The 22,814-nt window shown below is 43.6% G+C and overlaps 1 protein-coding gene across 1 annotated transcript; it reads left to right on the forward strand.

Moving 5' to 3' along the window:
* Window positions 1–2,368: 2,368 nt before the first annotated feature.
* nr2e3 (nuclear receptor subfamily 2, group E, member 3) lies at window positions 2,369–21,248 on the forward strand. The gene is made up of 8 exons (XM_072281933.1): window positions 2,369–2,426; window positions 4,061–4,211; window positions 6,958–7,061; window positions 7,836–8,078; window positions 9,987–10,168; window positions 17,951–18,191; window positions 19,181–19,286; window positions 20,847–21,248. The coding sequence occupies exons 1-8, from the start codon at window positions 2,369–2,371 to the stop codon at window positions 20,977–20,979; spliced, it is 1,218 nt and encodes a 405-aa protein (XP_072138034.1). The 3' UTR covers window positions 20,980–21,248.
* The last annotated feature ends 1,566 nt before the right edge of the window (window positions 21,249–22,814 follow it).

Here is a 22,814-nt window from a genome sequence, read left to right on the forward strand (position 1 = left end):
TGCAAGAGAAGGGGATAGAGAGACAGAGAGGGAGAGGTGGAAAGAGGGGTGAGAGAGAGGGAGAGAGGGAAGAGAGAGAAAGAGATGGGAAGAATAGAGGAGGGGAAGGAGAGAGAAGTGGGAGGAGAAAGATGGGAGAGGAGAGAGATAGGGAGAAGAAAGATGGGAGGTGAGAGGAGGGGAGAAAAGAAGGAGATGAGAGAAGGGGAGGAGAGAGAAGAGAAATGAAAGAGAATGGGAAGGAGAGAGAGGGGGAAGGAGAGATAGAGAGAAGGAGAGAGAGAGAGGGAGATAGGGTGAGACCAAATGGTTAAAGTTGCATAGAATGGGAGAAGATAAAGATCAGAAGAAATAGAGTATTGAGTTAAATGGAACAGAGAACGTAATGACGACTCCTCCAGTTGGCCAAAGTTGGGGAATATGGATTACAAGAGAAATTACAAAAGTTTAAATAGATGAAGGCTGGGGACAAGAACAAGTCAAAATCCAGTTGGGAACAGATGTTGAAAGATAAAAACAAGAAAGGGAATTAGGGAAGAGCTAAAAAAGAAAGGTAGCCTAAGAAAACTGTGTTCCCCTCAGTGATATACTTATAAATCCTGGTGAATGTAAGCCATCGGTCCTCATTAAACAACTGTATCATTTCAGGGATCAAAAGAATGCAAAAGAAAAGGTGTTGAGGGGGTGCACTCTGTATCCCTCTCAGGCCTGCCCTGAGAACACGAGAACACGAGAAAAGGAGCTGGGGAGTGCCCTCTCCCTCTCCCTCTCAGGCCTGCACTGCCACTCAAGCCAGTGAAGTCACTTTGCTTTGGGGGTCCCTCCTCAAAACCCCAACACAGAAGGCCAACAAATTGAAGCCCATATAACCTTAGCAAGCCCTCACATTTGTATTCCTGTCCCTTTGACTAATAGAGCAGCAAACTGTTTGCCTTCTTGATTATTTGATCTCCCTTCCTGAGAGCAGTACACACAAAGGAAGAGGAGGTGACCAAGACCCTGAGAGGGACACAAATGGAGGGCCCACGGTAGAGTAGTGGTTAGCACAACACTGTTACAGCTCAGGGCATCAGAGTTCAGAGTTCAATTCTGTCACCGTCTGTAAGGAGTTTGTACATTCCACTCCGTGACCGCGTGGGTTTCCTCCAGGTGCTCTGGTTTCCTCCCACAGTCCAAAGACCCACCGGTTAGTAGGTTAGTTGGTCACTGTAAACCGTCCTGTGATTAGGCTCGGGTTAAGGCGGTGGGTTGCTGGGCAGTTTGGCTCGGAGCACTGAAGGGCCTACTCCATGGTGGAGTGCTAACCGAATAAATAAATAAATGTTCAAAGAGAGCAGAACAATTGAGGCAGATATGTCAGAGACACAAAGCAAGTATCTTCATTAAACCTTCTGAAAATGCATTAAACCTTAATGTACAATTCAGTAACATTAAGATCTGGTTTGAATCCCCATTGGCTCCTGTTGTACTGCAGAAAGTCCTGATGCTCACAATGCAGATGACCCTCTGGTGGACTTCTATTCAAGTGAGATCATAATTAGCAGAGAATGATACCACTTCCTCTTTGCCTGCTTCATAATTCACGGGCTGCCCTTGCAGCCTGAGAGTGAAATGGATTTAGTGTGAGGGAAACACAGTAATTAAGAATTCAATTATTTGTTTAATTGAAATATCTGTCCATCTTCCAAAGGAAAGACGTAGCAAATAGGCACCTGAGCATTCAAGCTCACAGTGGCCCATTATACCCACGGGCAATCCATCAAATAAATTCAATCAAATTTATATCAGAAACTTGAGCATAAACTCACAGGGAAATACTCTGCTACTGCTCGCAAGCCGTGTCATTCACATCTTTAGAAGTGACCCATATAAACTCACACCATGCTATAGGAACGGATGGAAGTTTTTGTAGTGTTTCAAAGAAAGGCTGGTGGAACAGCAGCTGAGTTTAAAGTTATTGTTCCAAGGGAGAGGAGGTTTCAGCATGTACTAACTGATTGATCAACCTTTGCATGGACAGTAAAGATTAAGAGCCTGACAAGTAGGCATCTACTTAGTGTTACAGGCTAATCTGCTCTGCAGCTTCAAGGGGCAGAGAGAAACCAGTAAGGCTCATTCACACACCGACTCCTCAGCCACACAGCAACAGTTTGAGGCTTGCAGTGATAAATCAGAGGAGAGAAGCAGGGACAGACAAACGGCAATGTTCCCATGTTAAGTTTTGGACTCTGTCTTCTTCCAAAGAGTTGGATTTACCCTTTATTTCAAAGGTCAGATACGCATAAATCCTCCAGTCGGGAAGTTTTGCTTCAACTGCTTGGTTGCTCCCATCCTTTGTCCTTGGGGGCCAGATCTTCCTCTGAGTAGAATGAACATCACCCCAACAGAATTATCAGTCAGCCCAGAGTTGGAGGCCAACCAGGCAGGTATGTAACATATCGTGTCTGTACGTGACAGAGTGGAAGAGTGATAGAGGGAGCGCAGAGTAGAAGATAATAGGAATGAGTAAGAGAGAATCAGACATGCTAGTTGTAGGCATGAGAGTTGGACAACAAGGATTGCCATGGAAATGAGAGAAGTCCAGTCATCTAATCGGGATGCAAAGGGCAGCCAGACAGAAACGAGAAAAAAGGTTAAAAGAAAGTTAAAAATCAATGTGTAAAAGACCAAGAAAAATATGCTTTTGAAGGAAGGAGAAGACAGCAAGTGAAAGAGAGAGCGAGAGCGAGACACACACACACACACACACACACACACAAAGATAGATGGAGAGACCCAGATCTTCATTCATCAAATTTGGTTAGGGTGGGCCAGTATTCAAAATGCAATTACATAATGTCCAGGGCTCAGTTCATGTTAAACAGAGCAGGGCAAGGTCACTTTGTAAAACTAATCAGCATGAGTATTTCAGCACATTCCTGAAGCAAGCATGCATCTAAATGTTAACATAATGGAAATGACTTGTAGACTGTCAATCTGAAAACTTTATGTAACACACTGGTATCCCTTTCAATAAATTGCAACCTAATTAACTGCTTCCAGTCAGTACTGAGAAACAATTTTAATTATTTACAGAGATTTTTGAAATTTCAGTTGTAAGAACAACATGCTGCATTTAATTACGTTAACTTCTGGTATGACTATAGAATTGCAACATTCATTGGTTAGCTACCACGGCTCTTATCACCAATGTCCGATGGTGTAAACATGAATGTTGACTGCAGCGACATGCTGTGTGCTTTGAGATATCTCTGCGGTAAAATTCTTGGTGTTACAGCAAGTTTCTTCTTTAATGTAACTGAAAATGAGTCTCCTAAAAGCCCTTCAGCTATGATCAAATTCAAGTTTATTGTCATTCAATCATATACATGCATACTGCCAAAAAAATAACTTTCCTCTAAACCAGGGGTTCCCAACCTTTTTTATGCCATGGACCAATACCATTACACAAGGGATCCAGGGACCGTAGGTCGGGAGCCCCTGCTGTAGACCAAGGTTCACTACACAGTACGTAGAATTCACACACGTAACACATGGTAACATTTCCACAAATAAATTAACAAATAATAAAATATATCTGGGAAGATCCCAAACTTCAAGCTACGTTGTGGATCACAGCGACGACCACCTCTGAGACTCGAAGAGAAACGTACTTTAATCAATGTTGCCTAGAATTGAAGCCATTCTGGCTTCTTCCCCCTTCCCTTCTAGTGCTGACAGCCTGAAACACCAGCTCTCGGTTCCTTACCAGAAGCTGCCTGACCTGTTGAGCTCCTCCTGCCTTTTGTGGGTGTTAATCTATGTTCTACTGTTCTTAGAGGCACGGTGTTAATTCTTCCATGTTACTAGAAATTATATTTACATTTTTAATAGAGTCTATTTAATTATCTTCAAACAAGATAAATCCAAACTTCTGCCATGAAGAAAGGCAAACTTCAAAGAGGAGTGAAACCTACACTTGGTTCAGATGAGTCAAGGCAGAGGTTGACTCCTTCACGTTGTTTGTTTCATCGCGGTCAGTGCCAAATTAACTGTTGTTTTCCTTGTGTACTTGCTGTAGTAAAGAGTCCAAGTCCAGGGAAGTCTCTCAGTCCCGTGCTCATGTGTAAGGTGTGCGGGGACACCAGCAGCGGAAAGCACTACGGCATCTACGCTTGCAACGGCTGCAGCGGCTTCTTCAAGAGGAGTGTCAGAAGAAAGCTCATCTACAGGTGAAATGTCACACGTTTACTAATGTAGTTACCAGTGTTTCAGAAACTCGATCATGTGCTAATCCTCCCAGCTCTCTGCGTAACTTGCCAGGAAAGAATACATAGCAATTTTGGAATTGGTAACCAAGGCAATACAAAATGTGCATCAATCAACTGTTAACCAATGTTTCGTTATAAATACAAATAAAACAGATGCCAGTGGGTGCTCCAGCACTGTGTATTTGAAGTTAAACAACATTCAGTTGTCTAGAACTGAAATTATAACAAACTGATTTCATAGAGATACAGCTCTTTGAGCTGCACCATCCAACAACCCACTGATTTAACCCTGGCCTAGTTAAGCGACAGTTTACAATCACCAATTAACCTATTAACTGGTGTGGCTTTGGACTGTGATGCAAACCAGATTAGCCAGAGGAAACCCACACACACATACAGGAAGGAACGTACAAACTTGCTTACAGAGGCCACAAGAACTGAACTCCCAACTCCGATGGCCCGAGCTGTAATGTTGAGGAACAGGATTCAGATTTATTTACCATGTGTACATTGAATCATACAGTAAAATGTATCACGTGTGTTACCAGCTAACACAACATCAGGATGTACTGAGGGCAAACGGTAAGTGTTACCACAAATTCCAGCACCAACGTAGCATGCCTGCCTTTGTACTATGTATGAGGCTGTACATGCTGAAATTTGTAGCATCTGGGAGAAGGGAATGGACATTCCAGACAACAATCATCGACTGTCCATTTCCCTCCACAGACTCTCTGCTCTCCTCCGGCTGTTCTTTCTGTGTGAAACAAAAGAGAGGTTGGTAGCTCGGGAGGCTGCTTATTTGTAAGGGTGTTTGCCAAGTCTGGAGGATTGGTCGCAGGTGCTCTGTCACCGTTGAGGTGATATCATCAGAACCCGTGCATCAGCGGGATCGGGACCAAGGGTTGAGGAAGCAATGCTCACAACAGCCGATAACCAGGGATCGACCCAGCCACCTGGTTGTTTTTGTGTTGAGGGGCGTAACAGCTGGAACAGAAATTCCATATTGTGGGAAGAGAATGGTATTGTGCATTGGGATGGTTTAGTGAACTTGTTCATAATGAGATGCACAAATTGATCAGGACCCTGAACTACGTTGTTACCTTCACTGGCTCTCTCCCAGCTACACTTCCTTGTAGTTCACATCGGCATGGTTCGTTGCTCCTGGTGGGAGGTGGAAACCCCCGGTGATGTGAAATAATGTAAGAAAGGGTCAGGGGTTGGTAGCAGGGTCCTCCCTGGCCTGTGAGAACACCCATGACTTGCAGGTAAATACTGTTTGCTTGGACATCAGAGACTGATGGTGCCAAGCATTTCCAATGGTTTATTGACTTGGCACTTTTTCTTGTGACTTCAGAAAGAGAGAAATTGTGAGATGGGGAAGGGTGGAGAAATGGGTAGAGGAAGTCATATTAGGCAGATTCACATGATATAGAGTTGTACTTAATAACACCACAGGAGAAGTAAATACCAACAATTCAGAAGTATTAGCAATTCCGAAATCACTATTCAAGTAATTTCAGCAAAAGAGAGCAGAAAATTAGAGGGTGGGTAAACAGACAATATGTAAATAGTCTGGAATAAAACAAGTGTGTATTTTTATAGAATATAGCTCATCCTTCAACACTGATTTTGAAGTTGTGGTGCTATTGTTTTATCAAAAGGTGGCAAGTAAGTTAAACACATGATGAAATAAATTCTCAGTGAGCAGGATGAGAGATAACCATCAATCAGGAGATTAGTAAACACTGCCGTTCTTCAAAATGACACCCTAAGACCTTTACAGATATTACCAAGTCTGAGTTTAACAATTCACTATGCGATAGCACTCTTGACACTCTATTTTAAAGTGACAGACAAAATTAATCACTTAAATTCTACTGCCAGGTTGAACTTTCAAACTCAGAAACAGGAAGGCTGCAGTTAAACTAATATAAATGGAAAGATCATAAGCCCATAAGACATAGGAGCTGAATTAGGCCATTTAGCCTATTGAATATGGCTGATCTATTATCCCTCTCAACCAATTCTCCTTCCTTCTCCCTGTAATCTTGACACCCTGACTAATCAAGAGTCTATCAACTTCTGGTTTAAATACACCAATGACTTGGCCTCCACAGCCACCCGTGGTAATGAATTCACCACCCTCTGGCCAAAGAAATTCCTCCTCGTGTCTGTTCTAAATAGACATCTCTCTATTCTCTGGTCCCACACTCACCCACTATAAGAAACATCCTCTCCACACCCACTCTATTTAGGCCTTTCAATATTCGATAGGTTTCAACGAGAGCCATCAAAAGCTACTCATATGTTAACCCTTTCATCCCAGGAATCATTCTTATAAACCCCCTCCGGACTCTCTCCAATGCCAGCACATCTTTTCTTAGATAGGGGCCCAAAACTGTTCACGATACTCCAAGTGTGGTATGACCAATGGCTTAGAAAGCCTCAGAAAGAAATGTTTGAGGTGTAACCTATTGTCATTATTTCACCTAACAACCTAGTAGTATGCAATCAGGTATGATAAATAGAAGTAAATTATGAAAATTAATTAAATCCAAACAACTATCCTGTTCATTTGCATTTTCACACTTTTTGCACCAGGAGACTCTAGAGTAAATGCAGACTTCTCTAACCTTATACCCTTGCAAATGTCTAGTACCTCAGAGTTGTACATGGCATTAATAAATGTGCACTTTGATTGCAGATGCCAGGCTGGTACAGGGATGTGTCCAGTGGATAAAGCCCATCGGAATCAGTGCCAGGCCTGCAGACTGAAGAAGTGTTTGCAGGCTGGAATGAATAAAGATGGTGAGTGATTGTGAATGTCTTTGGGGAAGTGTACAAGAGCAGGTATGAAATTATGTTTTAAATTTCTGACTTAGCACTGTAATTGTTCAAACTACATGTTTTTATTTGCGTTTCATGCTCTCTTATTTTAGATTTAGATTTTAGATTCAACTTTATCGTCATTGCGCTGAGTACAGATACAAAGCCAATGAAATGCAATTAGCATCTGACCAGAGTGCAAAAGAATAGTATTACTTACAAAATAACCGCGAATAGAAAATAAGTGCTACAACATACAAATATAAAAATATTGAGACAGTACAATATGGGTGCAATACTGCTTAGTGCTGTGATGTGAGGTTCAGCAGCGTCACAGCCTCAGGGAAGAAGCTCTTCCTGTGCCTGCTGGTGCAGGAGCGGAGGCTCCTGTAGCACCTACCGGATGGGAGGAGAGTAAAAAGTCCATGGTTAGGGTGAGATGCATCCTTGATAATGCTTTTCGCCCTGCCCAGGCAGCGTGTATGGTAGATGTTCTCAATGGTGGGCAATTGGGTGCCGATAATCCGCTGGGCAGTTTTCACCACCGGCTGGAGTGCTTTGCGGTCCGATACAGGACAATTGCCATACCACACTGAGATGCAGTTGGTGAGTATGCTCTGAATGGTACAGCGGTAAAAGTCCACTGGTATCCTGGGACAGAGGTGAGCTTTCTTGATGCTCCGCGGGAAATAAAGCTGATTTCCCCACCTTCCATCTTCACTCTCGCTCTGCTGACTCTGTTAATTACTCCTGCAGCTGTACAGAACGAACGGCAGCCGCGAAGCACTGCCCAGGTGCGGGTGGACACAGCCGAACTGGACCCCGACAAAGAGCACATTGCCACGACCAGGGAGAATACTTCATCATCCGTTACCACGCAGCGACCCATTTCCTCCAATACCAATTCCAGCCAGAGGACCAGCAGCCCACAGAACAACCACCGGTTCATGGCTAGCCTAATGACAGCGGAGACCTGCGCCAAACTGGAACCCGAGGACGGTCAGTTGCTCGGTCTTAATCAGTACAAAATTTGCTGATGCGCCCTACCACCAGCAGAATCAGAGTCAGGTTTAATATCACCGATGTGTGCTTTGCAGCAACAGTACCGTGCAACACATTTTTAAAAGAATAAGTTACAATATCTTAAAAATTAAATTAAGTGAGTAGTGCAAAATAGGGAGCTAACTAGTGAGGTAGCGTTCACAGGCTGGTTCGCTGTCCATTCAGAAATCTGATGGCAGAGAGGACGAATCTGTTCCTAAAACACTGAGTGTGGGTCTTCAGGCTCCTGTACCTCCTCCCTGATAGTAGCAATGCAAAGAGGACACATACTGGGTGGTGGGGTCCTGAATGATGAATACTGCCTGTTTGAGGCATCGCACTTTGAGGATACCCTCGACGCCGGGGAGGCCGGTGCCCACGATGGAGCCGGCTGAGTTTACAGCGTTCTGCATCTTTTCCCGATCCTGTGCAGTGGCCCCTCCGTACCAGGCTGTGATGCAACCAGCTAGAGGAGGGCTTCCCAACCTTTCGGATGTCCCTGGACTCCTACCGTTAGCTGAAGGGCCCGTGCGCCCCAGGTTATCAACCCCCGAGCTTGATGCTTTCCACAGTAACTCTGCAGAAACCACTCCTGGGATTAACACCTTAATCCAGTTCTGATGAAAGTCTCATCGATCTGATGGTGCCAGATCTGATGAGCGTCTATATCATTTGCTTCTCATTTCTGTAAAGATTAGGACTGCTGAGTTAAATATGCTCTCCCTCCCACTCTACCCCTGCTCCTGGCCTTCAGATGAAACAGAATTGGCATCTTTAGGTGTCAGCCTAAACAGAGCGTGACAGAAGCTGCTCGCAAACAAAAGTGAGCCAAACCCCAGGTACACAGACACAACTTATAGACAGGATCAGCCAGAGGGTGGTGCATCTGCTACAGATGGCCGTGGAGACCAAGTCACTGGGTACACTTAAAGTGGAGGTTGATAGGATATCGATTAGTAAGGGTGTCAAAGGTTACAGTGAGAAGGCAGGAGTATAGGGTTGAGAGGGATAATAAGTCAGCCATGACTGAACGGTGAAACAGGACAGGACGTGCCAAATTATCTAATTCTGCTCCAATGTCTTATGGTCTTATAGGAACAAGAACCTTTAAACCATGGGCTAATGCATCTTCCATGGATGAGATTACTGAATTGATAGGAAACCAAATAGAGTTATCGGGCACTATGGCACAGAAACTGGCCCCTCTCTCCATCTAGTCTGTGCTAAACCATTATTCTGTCCCATCGAACCCACAGCTGGACCATAGAGCTCCATTCATGTACCTATCTAAACTTCTTTTAAATGTTGAAATCAAACCCACATCCACCTGTTCTGCTGGCAGCTTGTTCAGCACTTGCTTCACCCTCTGAGTGAAGATGTCCCCCCTCAGATTTCTTTTAAATATTTCACCTTTCACCCTTAATCTAGTTCTGGTTTCACCCAACCTCAGTGGAAAAAAGCCTGCTTGCTTTTACTCTGTCTATACCCCTCATAATTTGGTTTCAAATCTCTCCTCATTCTCTTATTCTCCAGGAAATAAAGCCCTAACCTATCCAACCTTTCCCTATAACTCAGGTCCTCAAGGCCTGGCAACACCCTTGTAAATTTTCTCTGTACTCTTTCAATCTTATTTACATCTTTCCAAAACTGCACACAATATTCCTCATTAGGCTTCAAAAGCATGCAAGGATATTGGAGTAGATGTCCCATGACATGATTGATTTCACTGAATAGGGCTAGCAAGCAAAATGCCACTGAGGTGCCATGGAAATTATTTTGCTGGCTCTTATGGGCAATAGAAATGCACAGACGCCAGTGAGAGAGGTGGATTGGGTAATATTTCACTGTAATATGATGGACTTGCAGCGGACGAGAACGTTGACGTGATGAGTAATGAGCCTGAGAGGACAGCCACCGAATACCAGATGTCCACCTACCCGCCCAGCAGCCCTGAAAGTGTTTACGAAGTTTCAGCCAGGCTGCTCTTCATGGCAGTGAAATGGGCCAAGAACCTGGCAGTGTTTTCCAACCTGCCCTTCAGAGACCAGGTACAATGCTGGTGGCTTGGAAAGTAACATCAAACGAGCCCACTTTAACAATATGAAACATTGCATTTGCAGATCATTCAAAGCTCAAAGTCAAAGTTCAAAGTAAATTTATTAACAAAGTACATATTTGTCACTATATTCTACCTTGAGATTCATTTTCTTGCAGGCATTCACAGTAGAAATACTCAATACAATAGTGAAAAAATACAAAATACATAAATAAATAAATACTGAAGCCACGAGTTGTAAAATATTTGAAAGTAAGTCTGTAGGTTGTGGAATCAGTCCAGTGTTGAGGTGAGTAAAGTTATTCACACTGGTTGAGGAGCCTGATGGTTGAGGGGTAATAAATATTCTTGAGGTGTGCGTACTTAGGTTCCTGTACCCCTTCCCGATGGCAGCAGTGAGAAGAAAGCATGCCCTGGATGGTGGGGCTCCTTGATATTGGATACAGTTGGTGTTGGATTGGTGAGTTCTTTCCATTCATTTTTTCAGGATCAAGGTCAACAGCATTGATTGCCCATTGTCATCCCCTAACTGCCCTTGAGAAGGTAGGTGGTGGCAAATCAGCTTGAAGTGGTGCAGTCCATCGCAGTGCTATTGGCTAGGGAGTTCCGAGATGTAGACAGCAAAGGACTAAAAATACATCTCCAACTCAGCTGGTGTGAGACTTGGAGAACAAACTGCAGGAGCTGGTGCCGCGATGCACTGCCACCATTGTTTCTCTTTATAGTAAAGGTCAAATACTTTGGGACAAACGGTCAGAATGGCTTGGGCGATGGTTAATGGTACAAACTGGGGAGACTAGGGTGGTTGGTGGAGGGCCAAACAAGTGGGCCGATTAGCCGTAGGGCTGTTGGCGTAATACTCAGCCAGATGATGGAAAGGCTTTGGGTTTACGGGAGACGAATCCGGTTTAACAGTAGTGATTGGGGATTCCATTGCAAGAGGAGTAGCCATGAGATTCAGTAGAGGTGGTAGAGACACCAGAAAGGTACGTTGCCTGCCAGGTACCAGGGTCAGGGATATCTCGGATCAGGTCCCCACCTTCTAAACGGGGAGGGTGAGCAGTCTTAAGTCATAGTACATACTGGCATCAATGACATACAGTAGGTAGATAAAGGGAAAAGGTCCTGAAGAGAGAATATAGGGAGGTAGGTAGAAAGCTGCAAAGCAGGACCTCTGGGGTCGTAATCTCTGGATTGCTGCCTGTGCCACGTGCCAGTGAGGGTACAAAGAGGATGATTTGGAAGATGAATGTGTGTCTGAAGAACTGGTGTGGGGTAGGGGCGCAGATTTCTAGATCATGGGGTTCTTTTCCGGGGAAGATATGACATGTACAAAAAGGATAGGTTACACCTTAACCTAAGGGGGACCAACACCCTCCCTTGCCGTCCGGTTTACTGGAGCTGTTGGGGAGGGTTTAGACTAACTTGGCAGGGGGGATAGGGCTGAGGATGGGGCAGCTGGAGAAGGACAGGCAGAGGCCGTGTGTAGTGAGACGGTGAGGAAGGACAGGTAGAAGATGGGGCAAAATTGCAGCCCGTGAGATGAGTTGCAGTGTAACAGGGGAACAAAACTGAAAAGGCTAATGAGGACAGGACTGAAAGCGCACTGTATCTTGTGGAACAGTCAGAGATTGGCAGGCATGTTGTTGTAGGTGTCTGAGTCATGGCTCAAAGAAGATTATAGCTGGGAGCTTAACATCCAAGGATTCATTGTTTCAAAAGGACAAGCTGGGAGACAGAGGGGGTGGCGTGGCTCTGTTGGTAAAGTCTTTTCTTCCACACAGGCCTTTCTTCCACATAGATACTGCTGCTGCCCAGGTTGGGACCTGGATGGGTTTGAACTCATGACCATCTGCCTCGAAGTCCCGTGCTGATGCCACTACACCACCAGGTGACTCAGGAGTTAGATACAAGCCTCCAAGTAGTCGCCAGGATGTGGGCTACAAATTACAACAGGAGACAGAAAGAAATGTCAAAAGGACAATGTTACCATAGTCATGGGGGATTTCAATATGCAGGTAGATTGGGAAAATCAGGTTGGTGCTGGATTCTAAAGAGAGTTGATAGAATGCCAATGAGATGGCTTTTTAGAGCAGCTCGTTGTTGAGCCCACTAGGGGTTCAGTTATTCTGGACCGGGTGTTGTGCATTAAATCCGATTTGATTAGGAGACAGAGACAGTAATGTGCTAGAATTCGGCCTACAATTTGAGAGGGCAAAGCTAAAGTCAGATGTATCAGTATTACAGTGGAGTAAAGGGAATTACAGAGACATCAGAGCGGAACTGGCCAGAGTTGATTGGAAGGGGATACTAGCAGGGATGGCTGTAGAGCAGCAGTGTCTAGAGTTTCTGGGAGCAATTTGGAACGTGCAGGATAGAAATATCCCAAAAAAGAACATACAACATAGAAGAGTAACAGGCCATTCGGTGTTACATGGTGCTGAACCGGCTAAACAGCAAATCAAAACACCCAAACACTAACTCCCCCTACATACACCATGTTCATATCCTTCCATCCTCCTTATATCCATGGGCCTATCTAAACGTTTCTTAAATGCCTCGAATGTATGTGCCTCCACCACCATACCAGGCAACACATTCCAGGCACCCACCACTCTCTGAGTGAAAAACTGTCCCTCACATCCCCTTTGAAATTACCCCCCTCACCTAAAATTCATGCTCTCTGGTATTAGACATTTCAACCCTGGGAAACAAATACTCCCTGTCTACTCTGTCTGTGCCTCTCATAATCTTATAAACCTTTATCAGATCTCTCCTCAGCCTCCGCTGCTCCAGAGAAAACAATTCAAGTTTATGCAGCCTCTCATGATAGCACGCGCCCTCTGAACCAGGCAGTGTCCTGGTAAACCTCTTCTGCACCCTCTCCAAAGTCTCAACATCCTTCCTGTAGTATTTTAAAGGCAGGATGACACAACTGTGGCTGACAAGAGAAGTCAAAGGCAACACAAAAGCAAAAGAGAGGGCATATAATAGGGCAATAATTAGTTGGAAGTTTGAGGATTCAGAAGCTTTTAAAAACCAACTGAAGGCAACTAAAAAAGTCATAAGGAGGGAAAAGATGAAATATGAAGGTAAGCTAGCCAATAATATCAAAGAGGATACCAAAATTTTTTCTCAGATATATAAAGTGTAGAAGTAGTAATGGAGACAGGAAATGGCAGACAAACTGAATAGGTGCTTTGCGTCAGTCTTCACTGTGGAAGACACGAGCAGTCTGCAAGATGTTTAAGAGTTTCAGGGGGTAGAAGTGAGTGCAGTTGCTATTACTAGAGAGAAGGTGCTTGGGGAAGTGAAAGTTCTGAAGGCAGATAAGTCACTTGGGCCAGATGGACAACACCCCAGGTTTCTGAAAGAGGTTGCTGAAGAGATTATGGAGGCATTAGTAATGTCCTTTCAAGAATCACTAGATTCTGCAATAGTTCTGGAGAACTGGTAATTGCAAATGTCACCTCACTCTTCAAGGGAGGCAGAAGAAAGGAAATTATGGGCCAGTTAGCCTGACCTCAGTGGTATGGAAGATATTGGAGTTGATTGTTAAGGATGAGGTTTTGGGGTACTTGGAGGCACATGATAAAATGGGCCAAGTCAGCATGGTTTCCTCAAGGGAAAATCGTGCCTGACAATATGCTGGAATTATTTAAGGAAATAACAAGCATGGTAGACAAAGGAAAATCAGTGGATGTTGTGTACTTGTGTTTTCAGAAGGCTTTTCACATGAGGCTATTTAGCAAGACCCAATGGTGTTACAGAAAAAATACTAGCATTGGCTGATTGGCAGGAGGCAAAGAGAAGGAATAAAGGGAGCTTTTCTGTGTTGGGACTACTTCTTATAGTGTTGTATGTCAATGATTTGGGGGGTGAAATGGCCACGTTTGCAGATGATACAAAGATAGGTGGAGGGGCAGGTAGTGTTGAGGAAGTAGGAAAGCTGCAGGAGGACTTAGATTAGGAAAATAGGCAAAGTGACAGATGGAGTAGTGTGTCGGGAAGTGTATGGTCATGCATTCTGGTAGAAGGAATAAAAGACAATTTTCTAAATGGGGAGAAAATTCATTAATCCAAGGTATAAAGGGACCTGGGAGTCCTCTTGAAGGATTCCCTAAAGGTTAACCTGAGTCTGTGGTGAGGACGCAATGTATTTCAAGAGGACTAAAATATAAAAGCAAGGATGTAATGCTGATGTCTTATAAGGCACTGGTGAGGCCTCACTTGGAGTATTGTGAGCAGTTTAGGGCCCTTTATCTAAGAAAGGATGTGCTGACATTGGAGAGGGTCCAGCAGAGGTTCTTGAGAAGGATTCCAGGAATGAAAGGGTTATCATATTAGGAGCATTAGATGCTCTAGGCCTGTGCTCACTGGAATGTGGAAGAATAAAAGGGATCTCATCAAATATTGAAAGGTCCAGGTAGAGTGGATGTGGAGAGGGTGTTTCCTACAGTGGGGGAGTCTAGGACCAGAGGCCATAGCCTCAGAATAGAGGGGCATCCATTTAGAACAGAGCTGAGGAGGAAGTTGTTTAGCTAGAGGGTTGTGAGTTTGTGGAATTTGTTGCTGTTGAGGTCAGGTCATTGGGTGTATTTAAGGCAGTGTTGGTAGGCTCTTGATTAATCAGGGAGTGTATGGTTACAGAGAAAAACAAAGCAGGAGAATGGGATTGAGAGGGAAATGGATCAACCATGGTGAAATGGTGGAGGTGGATCGATGGGCCAAAAGGCCTAATTCTGCTCCTATGTCATGGAATCATCTCCCAGCATATCCAAGCTCAGTCTTCACTTGCATCTAATTATTTATCTAGCTGGGCCATCTAGGCTTCTGGTCAATGCTGACTTCCAGAATTCTCAAGTGATTTAGCAGTGGTAACGCCATTGAATATCAAGAGTAGGTGGTTAGACTCTCTGACTGCAGATAGCCAACACCTGTCATTTTTGTGGCACAAACATTGCTTGCTTCTTATCAGTCTTTGCCTGAAAGTTGGCATGGCCTGTTTTATTGCTGTAGAGTTGTGAATGGGTTAAACCATGTAGTCTTCAGCAAACATTGCGGATGCCACAGAATATAGCTCGGGGCATTGGAGTTCAATTCGGCATCGTCTGTAAAGAGTCTCTGTACATCCTCCCTGTGGAATGCACGGGTGTTCCCAGGGGCTCCGGGTTCCTTTCATGGTCCGGGTAGGTCACTGTAAATTGTCCTGTGATTGGGTTAGGGTAATCAGGGTTGTCGGGGGTTGCTGGGGCAGCGTGTCTAGAAGGGCTGGAAGCACCCACTCCACGATGTATTGCTAAAGAGAGCCATAGAAAAGTACAGCACAGAAACAGGCCTGTCGGCCCACCTAGTCAGTGCCAAAACTATTTAAGCTGCCTACTCACATCGACCTGTACCGGGACCATAGCCCTCCCTACTTCTACCATCCACGTACCTATCCAAACTTCTCTTAAACATTGAAATCGATCTCACTGCGCCACTTGCACAGCCAGCTTGTTCCACATTCTCACCACCTTCTGAGTGAAGATGTTTCCCCTCATGTTTCCCATAAACTTTTCACCCCCTAACCCCTGACCTCTAGTTGTAGTCCCACCCAACCTTAGTGAAAAAAGCCTTCTTGCATTTACACTATCTACAGCCCTCATAATTTTGTATATTTCTATCAAATCTCCTCTCAACCTTCTAGGTTCCATGGAATAAAGTAATGACCTATTCAATCTTTCCCTATAGCTAAGGTCCTCTAGTCCAGGCAACACCCTTGTAAATTTTCTCTGTACCCTTTCAATCTTATTTGCAACTTTCCTGTAGGTAGGTGACCAAAATTGCACACAATATTCCAAATTCCTCCTGTCCCATGATCCTCTCATATTCCCTTTGCCAATCACCTGTTCAGCTCTTGGTTCCATCCCTCCCCCTCCTGTCTTCTCCTATCATTTTGGATCTCCCCCTCCCCTTCCCACTTTCAAATCTCTTATTAACTCTTCCTTCAGTTAGTCCTGACGAAGGGTCTCAGCCTGAAACGTCGACTGTACCTCTTCCTAGAGATGCTGCCTGGCCTGCTGCGTTCACCAGCAACTTTGATGTGTGTTGCTCGAAAATCTCTAAGATTGGTTGGACGCGATCTATACCACATGAAGCCGTGCTGATTATCCCTAATCAGTCATGTCTAACCAAATACTTATATCTGCTCTCTTAGAAAATCTTCCCCACTATTGATGTTAGGCTTAGCAGCCTATAATTCCCTGATTTTTCTTTGGAGCCTTTCTTAAACAGCAGCACAATGCTGGCTGTCCACCAGTCCCTGTTACCTCACCTGTCGCTAAGGATGATATAAATATCTCTGCTACGGCCCCGGGAATTCCTGCACTTGCCTCACTGTCGAGTCCGAGGGAACACCTTGTCAGGCCTGGGGACTTATCCACCTTAATTTCCCTCAAGGTAGAAACCAGCTCCTCCCCTATAATCTGTATAGGCTCTATGAAGTTGATACAGTTTTGCCTTAGTTCTATAGACTCCGCATCCCTCTCCTGAGTAAGTACAGATGAAAAATTATCATTTAAGATCTCCCCCATCTCTTTTAGCTCCACACAGGAATGACCATTCTGATCTTCCAGAGGACCAATTTTGTCCCTTGCAATCTTCCTCTTAACGCATCTGTGGAATCCCTTTGGATTTTCCTTCACCTTGTCTGCTAAGGCAAACTTAACCCTTCTTCTTAGCCCTCCTTATCTCTTTCTCTTGCATTTCTTATATTCCATAAGCACCTCATTTGTTCCCTTACGACTATACCTGCTATGCCCCTCCTTTTTTTCTTAACCAGGGCCTCAAAATCTCTTGTAAACCAAAGACACCTGTTACCTTTACCTTTTATTCTGACAGGAACATACAAGATTTGTACTCTCAAAATTTCACTTCTGAAGGCCTCCCACTTGCCAAATACACCGGTGCCAGAAAACAGCCTGTCCCTATCCACACTTGCCAGATCCTTTCTCCAAAATTGGCCTTTCTCCAATTTAGAATCTCAACCTGCGGACCAGACCTATTTGTTTTACATAACTACTTTGAAACTAACGGCATTGTGGTCACGAGATGCAAAGTGTTCCCCTGCACAAACTTCTGTCCCCTGTCCTGTCTCTTTCCCTAATAGCAGATCAAGTATTGCACAATCTCTCATTGAGATTTCCACAATTAATTAATAAAATAAATAGATAAACACAGTCTGATTTGATGATGGAAGAACTGAACACTACATAGTGGTCCTGCAGTGCCACCCTGGGGCTGAGGTGATTGACTGCAAACAATCAGATTCTTCCTTTGTGCAAGGTACGACATCCCACTGACGTCCATTGCCTTCAGTTTTGCCAGAGCAGGTACAGAGTTTAGTGAAACAGTTCACTTCAGTGGACAGTGTAGTCTTCAGATGGTGCAATGCCTGGATTACTAGAGTCCTTTGAGACCAAAGAAGTTCAGATTTCTGTAACTAAAGTACTGGAAGAGTGAACTAAGTGGAGGATTATGCCATGAGTCTTGGGTGAAGTACAGGTGAGCTATCAGAAGGAATGTGATTGTGGAGAAGAATGCATATGGAGATGGACATGGTGAATTCCATGCTATGAATAAATAACTAATAAGCCATTTCAGGTCACATTAATTACTTACATTCAACAAGCACGAGATGAGGAGTGACAGGATAAGGAGTTTCATTTTGCTGATCCCAGAGTTATTGTTCACTGATAACCACTCATTTATCTAAAGCCATTTTGTTTTGCAGGTAATTTTGCTGGAGGAAGCCTGGAATGAACTGTTCCTGCTCTGTGCTATCCAGTGGTCCATGCCCCTGGAGGGCTGCCCTTTGTTATCATCACCTGAACTCTCTCTCAGCCCTCAGGGAAAGAGCAGCTCCACTATGGCAGATGTTCGCATTCTGCAGGAGACCATCGGCCGCTTCAAGGCCCTTGTTGTGGATCCGACAGAGTTCGCCTGCCTGAAAGCGGTGGTGCTGTTTAAACCAGGTGAGTCGCATCTCCCCTTTGCTCATCTACCTTTCATTCAGCACTAATGCAACGTGCTGTTCCCAGAGGACAAAGCACACAGACGCTAGTAGATCACAGGAGAAAACTGACCCTGGTGGTCATGTTGTTGTCAAACCAAACTGACTGGGGTCTGAGGGGAAATAGAGGATCCAGTTGCACGGGGAGGAATTGAGGCCAAGGTCTTGATACTTATTGATCAGCTTTAAGGGGATGATGGTATTGAATGGTGAACTGTAATCAATAAAAAGCATCCTGATGATTGGAGCTTTGCTATCCAGATGCTCCAGAGTTGAGTGAAGAGCCAATAAGATGGCATCTGCTGTGGACTTGTTCCTCCAGTAGGCAAATTGGACCAGATCTAAGTCGCGTCTTAAGCAGGAGTTGATATGTTTCATCACCACCCTCTCAAAACACTTCATCACTGTGGATGTAAGTGCTACTGGACAACAGTCATTGACGCAAATTATCACTCTTTTCTTGGGCACCTGTATAATTAAAGTCTGCTTGAAGCAGGTGGGCATCTCTGACTGCCAAAGCAAGAGGTTAAAGATCTCTGTGAACAGTCCAGCCAGTTGATCAGCACAGGTCAATGTGCAGATTATTCCAAATTTTACTCGAAATGTCACCCACTCCTCTCCTGATGGTACTGACTCACACAAGTATCTAGTTTTATAGCTACCGACAGTGAGCAGGTCCCAGACAAACCCTAACCAGGTACTCACAATGCAGGTCCAGGAGAGGCACATTTTGGCATTTCTCCTCTCTCTATGCCAAATGAAACACGTCACCCACTTCCTATAGGAGGCTGACATCAGGTAATTCAATAAGAAAAGGGGATTAGAGATCTTCCCAGCATGTGTGTATCACCTTTGCCAACCCTGCCATAATGAGATACAGATGTAAATGTACCTTTAGTGGAATTTTTAAGCACTGGCTGCAGCAGTCGCTAAATCTGAGCTCTCCTTCAGAAACACGAGGCTTGAAGGACCCTGAGCAGGTTGAGAATCTGCAAGATCAGTCACAGGTGATGCTGGGTCAGCACAGTCGGACGCACTACCCCATCCAGCCGGTCAGGTAAGGAGCTGAATCTTCATGTCCGACTGCTACTAATTAACACAAACTGCTTCCAGGTCACATTCTCATACCAAACTATACTGTCACTTCGGGTGTAAATATGGAACGACTTACTACATTTCATGCCCTTACAAGATGTCAGAAGAGTACAGAGGCAGAGGAGAGATTGAACAGAATTATGCCAGCTTCAGTTATATAAGAAGATTAGAAAGATAGGATTGTTCACCTTGTCTTGGGCTTAAGAGGGAAGGGGCTCGTTTTGCTGTTGTTGTTTTGTCACCTGTTGTGTTGTGTTGTTCTGCCAAGTGTAGCGATCATGCTATGTTGGTGGTGACACTTGCCAGCTCGAGTGTGTTGGTTGTTAACACATTTCACAGCATGTGATAAATAATCCTTAATCTTAGAGTAGGGAAAGCCAAGGTCCAATTAAATGCAATGTTGATATATTTTGGGGATATAATGTAACAAATTATTTCACTGATTGAAGGGTTGGTTTGGGGGCAATCAGTAATTACAGAGTTGAGATAAAAGAAACAAGATATGAGAAGGATTATTTTCTTTTTAAAATACACATCGGGGGTTTCTGGAAATCCAAACCAGAAGGGAAGATAAAATTTGTATCAACTGTCAAAAGGTAATGCAAGTAGATACACTTGGAAAGGAAAATCAGTGCAAGGCAGTCTGGGAAGAACAATGAAGAGGGACTAAGTGGGGAGATATTTCAAATAAACAATAGTCTTGTGGGCAGAATCTGCATTTTCTGTGCTACAAGGTTTTATGGTTCTAATACCAATGCAGATGGAGAAGAACACAGCTCTAATCAATTTTCATATATATATATACACATTACAAAAAACACTAAAGCTTTCAGTATGTCAGGTAGCATCTGTGGAGAGAAAACAAGTTAATATTTCATGAAAATAATGTTTCATTTTTTTAATTTCAGATTTCCAACAAGAAATCACACAAGTCCAACTTGATAACTTGAACCTGTTTATTTCCCATTATCTGGCCCGAAGTAATGTTCTCCCTCAGCTTCTCAATACTGATAGCTACGCTAGTAGCTTTATGAGGCTCCCTCTCAACATTTCTTGATATTGAATAATTCAGGTGTTCCTCGTGTTTACACAATACAGTACTAAGCTAAATGGCTTTCAAAGCATAAATGCATTCTTCAATATACGTCAAAGTGTTCAGTACTCAGGATGTAGCTTGACTGACACATTGTACAGTTTGACCTGATAGGCACTGTAATTATGCAGTCCCATGGATGAAATATTAAACTCTAACTGCATTCTGAAGTAAACCATTAAGATATAGTGGCTTTACGTAAAGTCAACACCATAATGTCCCTGCTGCTAAAATGACTACCAAAGTTGACCAACATTCTTCACTAAATGGAAAGTGTTCTAAGACACTATTTAAATGCAGGTTTTCTCTATTCACTTTATTGACTGACAAGTCTGTTGATTTATATTTACAGGAAATGTTGCCCTCACATTAGTTGGGGGAAGCAAGGAGGATGGCATTTGGATTTATTATTGTCATCTTTCTCCTCAGGTTTGGGAAGTTGCTTCTGCTCCTGCCTTCACTGCGCTTTGTCTCAGCAGAACGAATTGAACTGCTGTTCTTTCACAGAACCATTGGCAACACTCCCATGGAGAAACTTCTTTGTGACATGTTTAAGAGCTGAACTTCCTAAATGGTCCCTTTAGATTGTCCTATTATTTCATCTTCTCTAGAGGGCCCACAATAAAATTATTTCCCCTGCTTTCCCTACAATCTCCATCCTATGAGTCTCCTCTGATCTTCCTAACATGTTACTTTAATCACTTATCACCTCCATCTGCGCACTGCTAGATCACCCCGACCTTTTACATGCATGCATCCTGATGATACCTAAACCTATGAATATATTTCTATATTAGAATAAAGCTGAATTCTGGTTACCGAAGTTGCCTGCTGTTAATTTTTCCCCCAAAAATGAATATTGAAAAGCAAAGACATAACTAATTAAAGCTTCATTTAAAGATAAAGATCGTTTTTAAGGGTTTGCTTTATTTGTCAGACGTATATTGAAACAGACAGTGAAACTTGTCACTCATGTCAGAGATGTGCTGTCATGCTTTCAGTGACAATACAGCATGGCCACAACTTGCTAACCCTAACTCATATGACTTCAGATTGAGGGAAGAAACAGGAGCAAGTTTCATTTAAAGATAAAGATTAGCTTTACTTGTTTCATGTACATCGAAACATACAGTGAAATGCATCAGAGATGTGTGGCCGTGCTTCTGGGAGAAACATAGCATGCCCACAGCCTCCTAACCCTAACCTGTATGACCTTGGAGGAAACTACAGCACTGGAGGAAACCCACATACTCACGGGCAGAATGTACAAACTCCACACTGACAACGGCAGGGATCAATCCCTCATCTTACAGTCGATACGCTGTAAAGCGATATTCTCACTGCTGTGTAACCATCCTGCCCTAGGAATTCAAAAAGAAAATGCCAGTACACAGAAGAGGAGCAAACAAATTGATTATGAATAGGGCTTCAGGAAGCTGGTTTGGAACCAGAAAAAAAATAGTGCTAAAGATTTAAGGATGTGAACCCAGGCACAGAACTGCAAAACTATCACATTCAGTGAAAGAGTAGAAAAATAGCAGATGCTTGACATTTAAATTAAAACCTGTGAATCTCACAAATCCTCCACAAGTTAGGCGCATCAGTATGAGTGGGTGTTTCACCTGGTTAACTCTATGAAAATGTCAGCTGTTTCTCTCTCTAGCAATGCTATCCAAGCTGCCACTGCATTTGTTCCACGTTTAACTGCAAGTCAGTAATAATAGTTATGAGAACTGGAAATCTCAGAATACAGACGGTCATGAAAAACTCTGTGACAGTAACTAACATGACTATTGAAATGTCAGAGACACACATCATTGGAACAGGCTCTTCAGCCCAAGTCATCCGTGCTAGTCAAGTTGTCTACCTGAGCTAGTTCCATTTCCCCCCATGAGATGAATTACAAAAAAATAACAAAATTACATCCACTCACTGTGCATCAAATCCTTTGGGATTATTCCAAAAAGTTGAAAAAAATTGGAAGAGATTATTTTTCAATTGAAAGCCCCATGAAAGGCTAAAAAGTATGAAGCCTAGAGGATTGCCAAAATTGTAAAAATAATACGATAGATCAAGTTGTGTTATCCAGCACCAAACTTGAAGCACATCCAGCATTCAATAAACAGAAGGCGAGGAGTTCTATGTTTGAGAGAGGGCAATTAGATCACTTCTCCACGAGAAAAGCCTGTGGTCTGATCGCAGGTCCAGTGAATGCAGTTTTATGGAAGTCAGTCAAGGAAATAAATATTTGCCAATTTCTTGAACTATCTGGACAAAGCCTAGAATTACTGCCAAAAGACTACATTTAATAAACTAGTTAAAAATAAATCTTGCAGAGACTGCTTGGAAGACGCAAGAAGCATGCCTTGATTCCTATTTTTTCATGCCAATCCAAAA

This window comes from Mobula birostris, chromosome 18 (genome assembly GCF_030028105.1).
Source record: "Mobula birostris isolate sMobBir1 chromosome 18, sMobBir1.hap1, whole genome shotgun sequence".
Classification (NCBI taxonomy): domain Eukaryota; kingdom Metazoa; phylum Chordata; class Chondrichthyes; order Myliobatiformes; family Myliobatidae; genus Mobula; species Mobula birostris.

What these genes read in the sequence shown, in the direction of transcription:
- nr2e3 (XM_072281933.1), top strand. Translation starts at nt 2,369, where the DNA reads ATGAACATCACCCCAACAGAATTATCAGTCAGCCCAGAGTTGGAGGCC. An exon ending in AGAAGAAAGCTCATCTACAG is followed by an intron (nt 4,212 to 6,957) that starts GTGAAATGTCAC and finishes CTTTGATTGCAG; the next exon opens with ATGCCAGGCTGGTACAGGGA. An exon ending in CAAACTGGAACCCGAGGACG is followed by an intron (nt 8,079 to 9,986) that starts GTCAGTTGCTCG and finishes ATGGACTTGCAG; the next exon opens with CGGACGAGAACGTTGACGTG.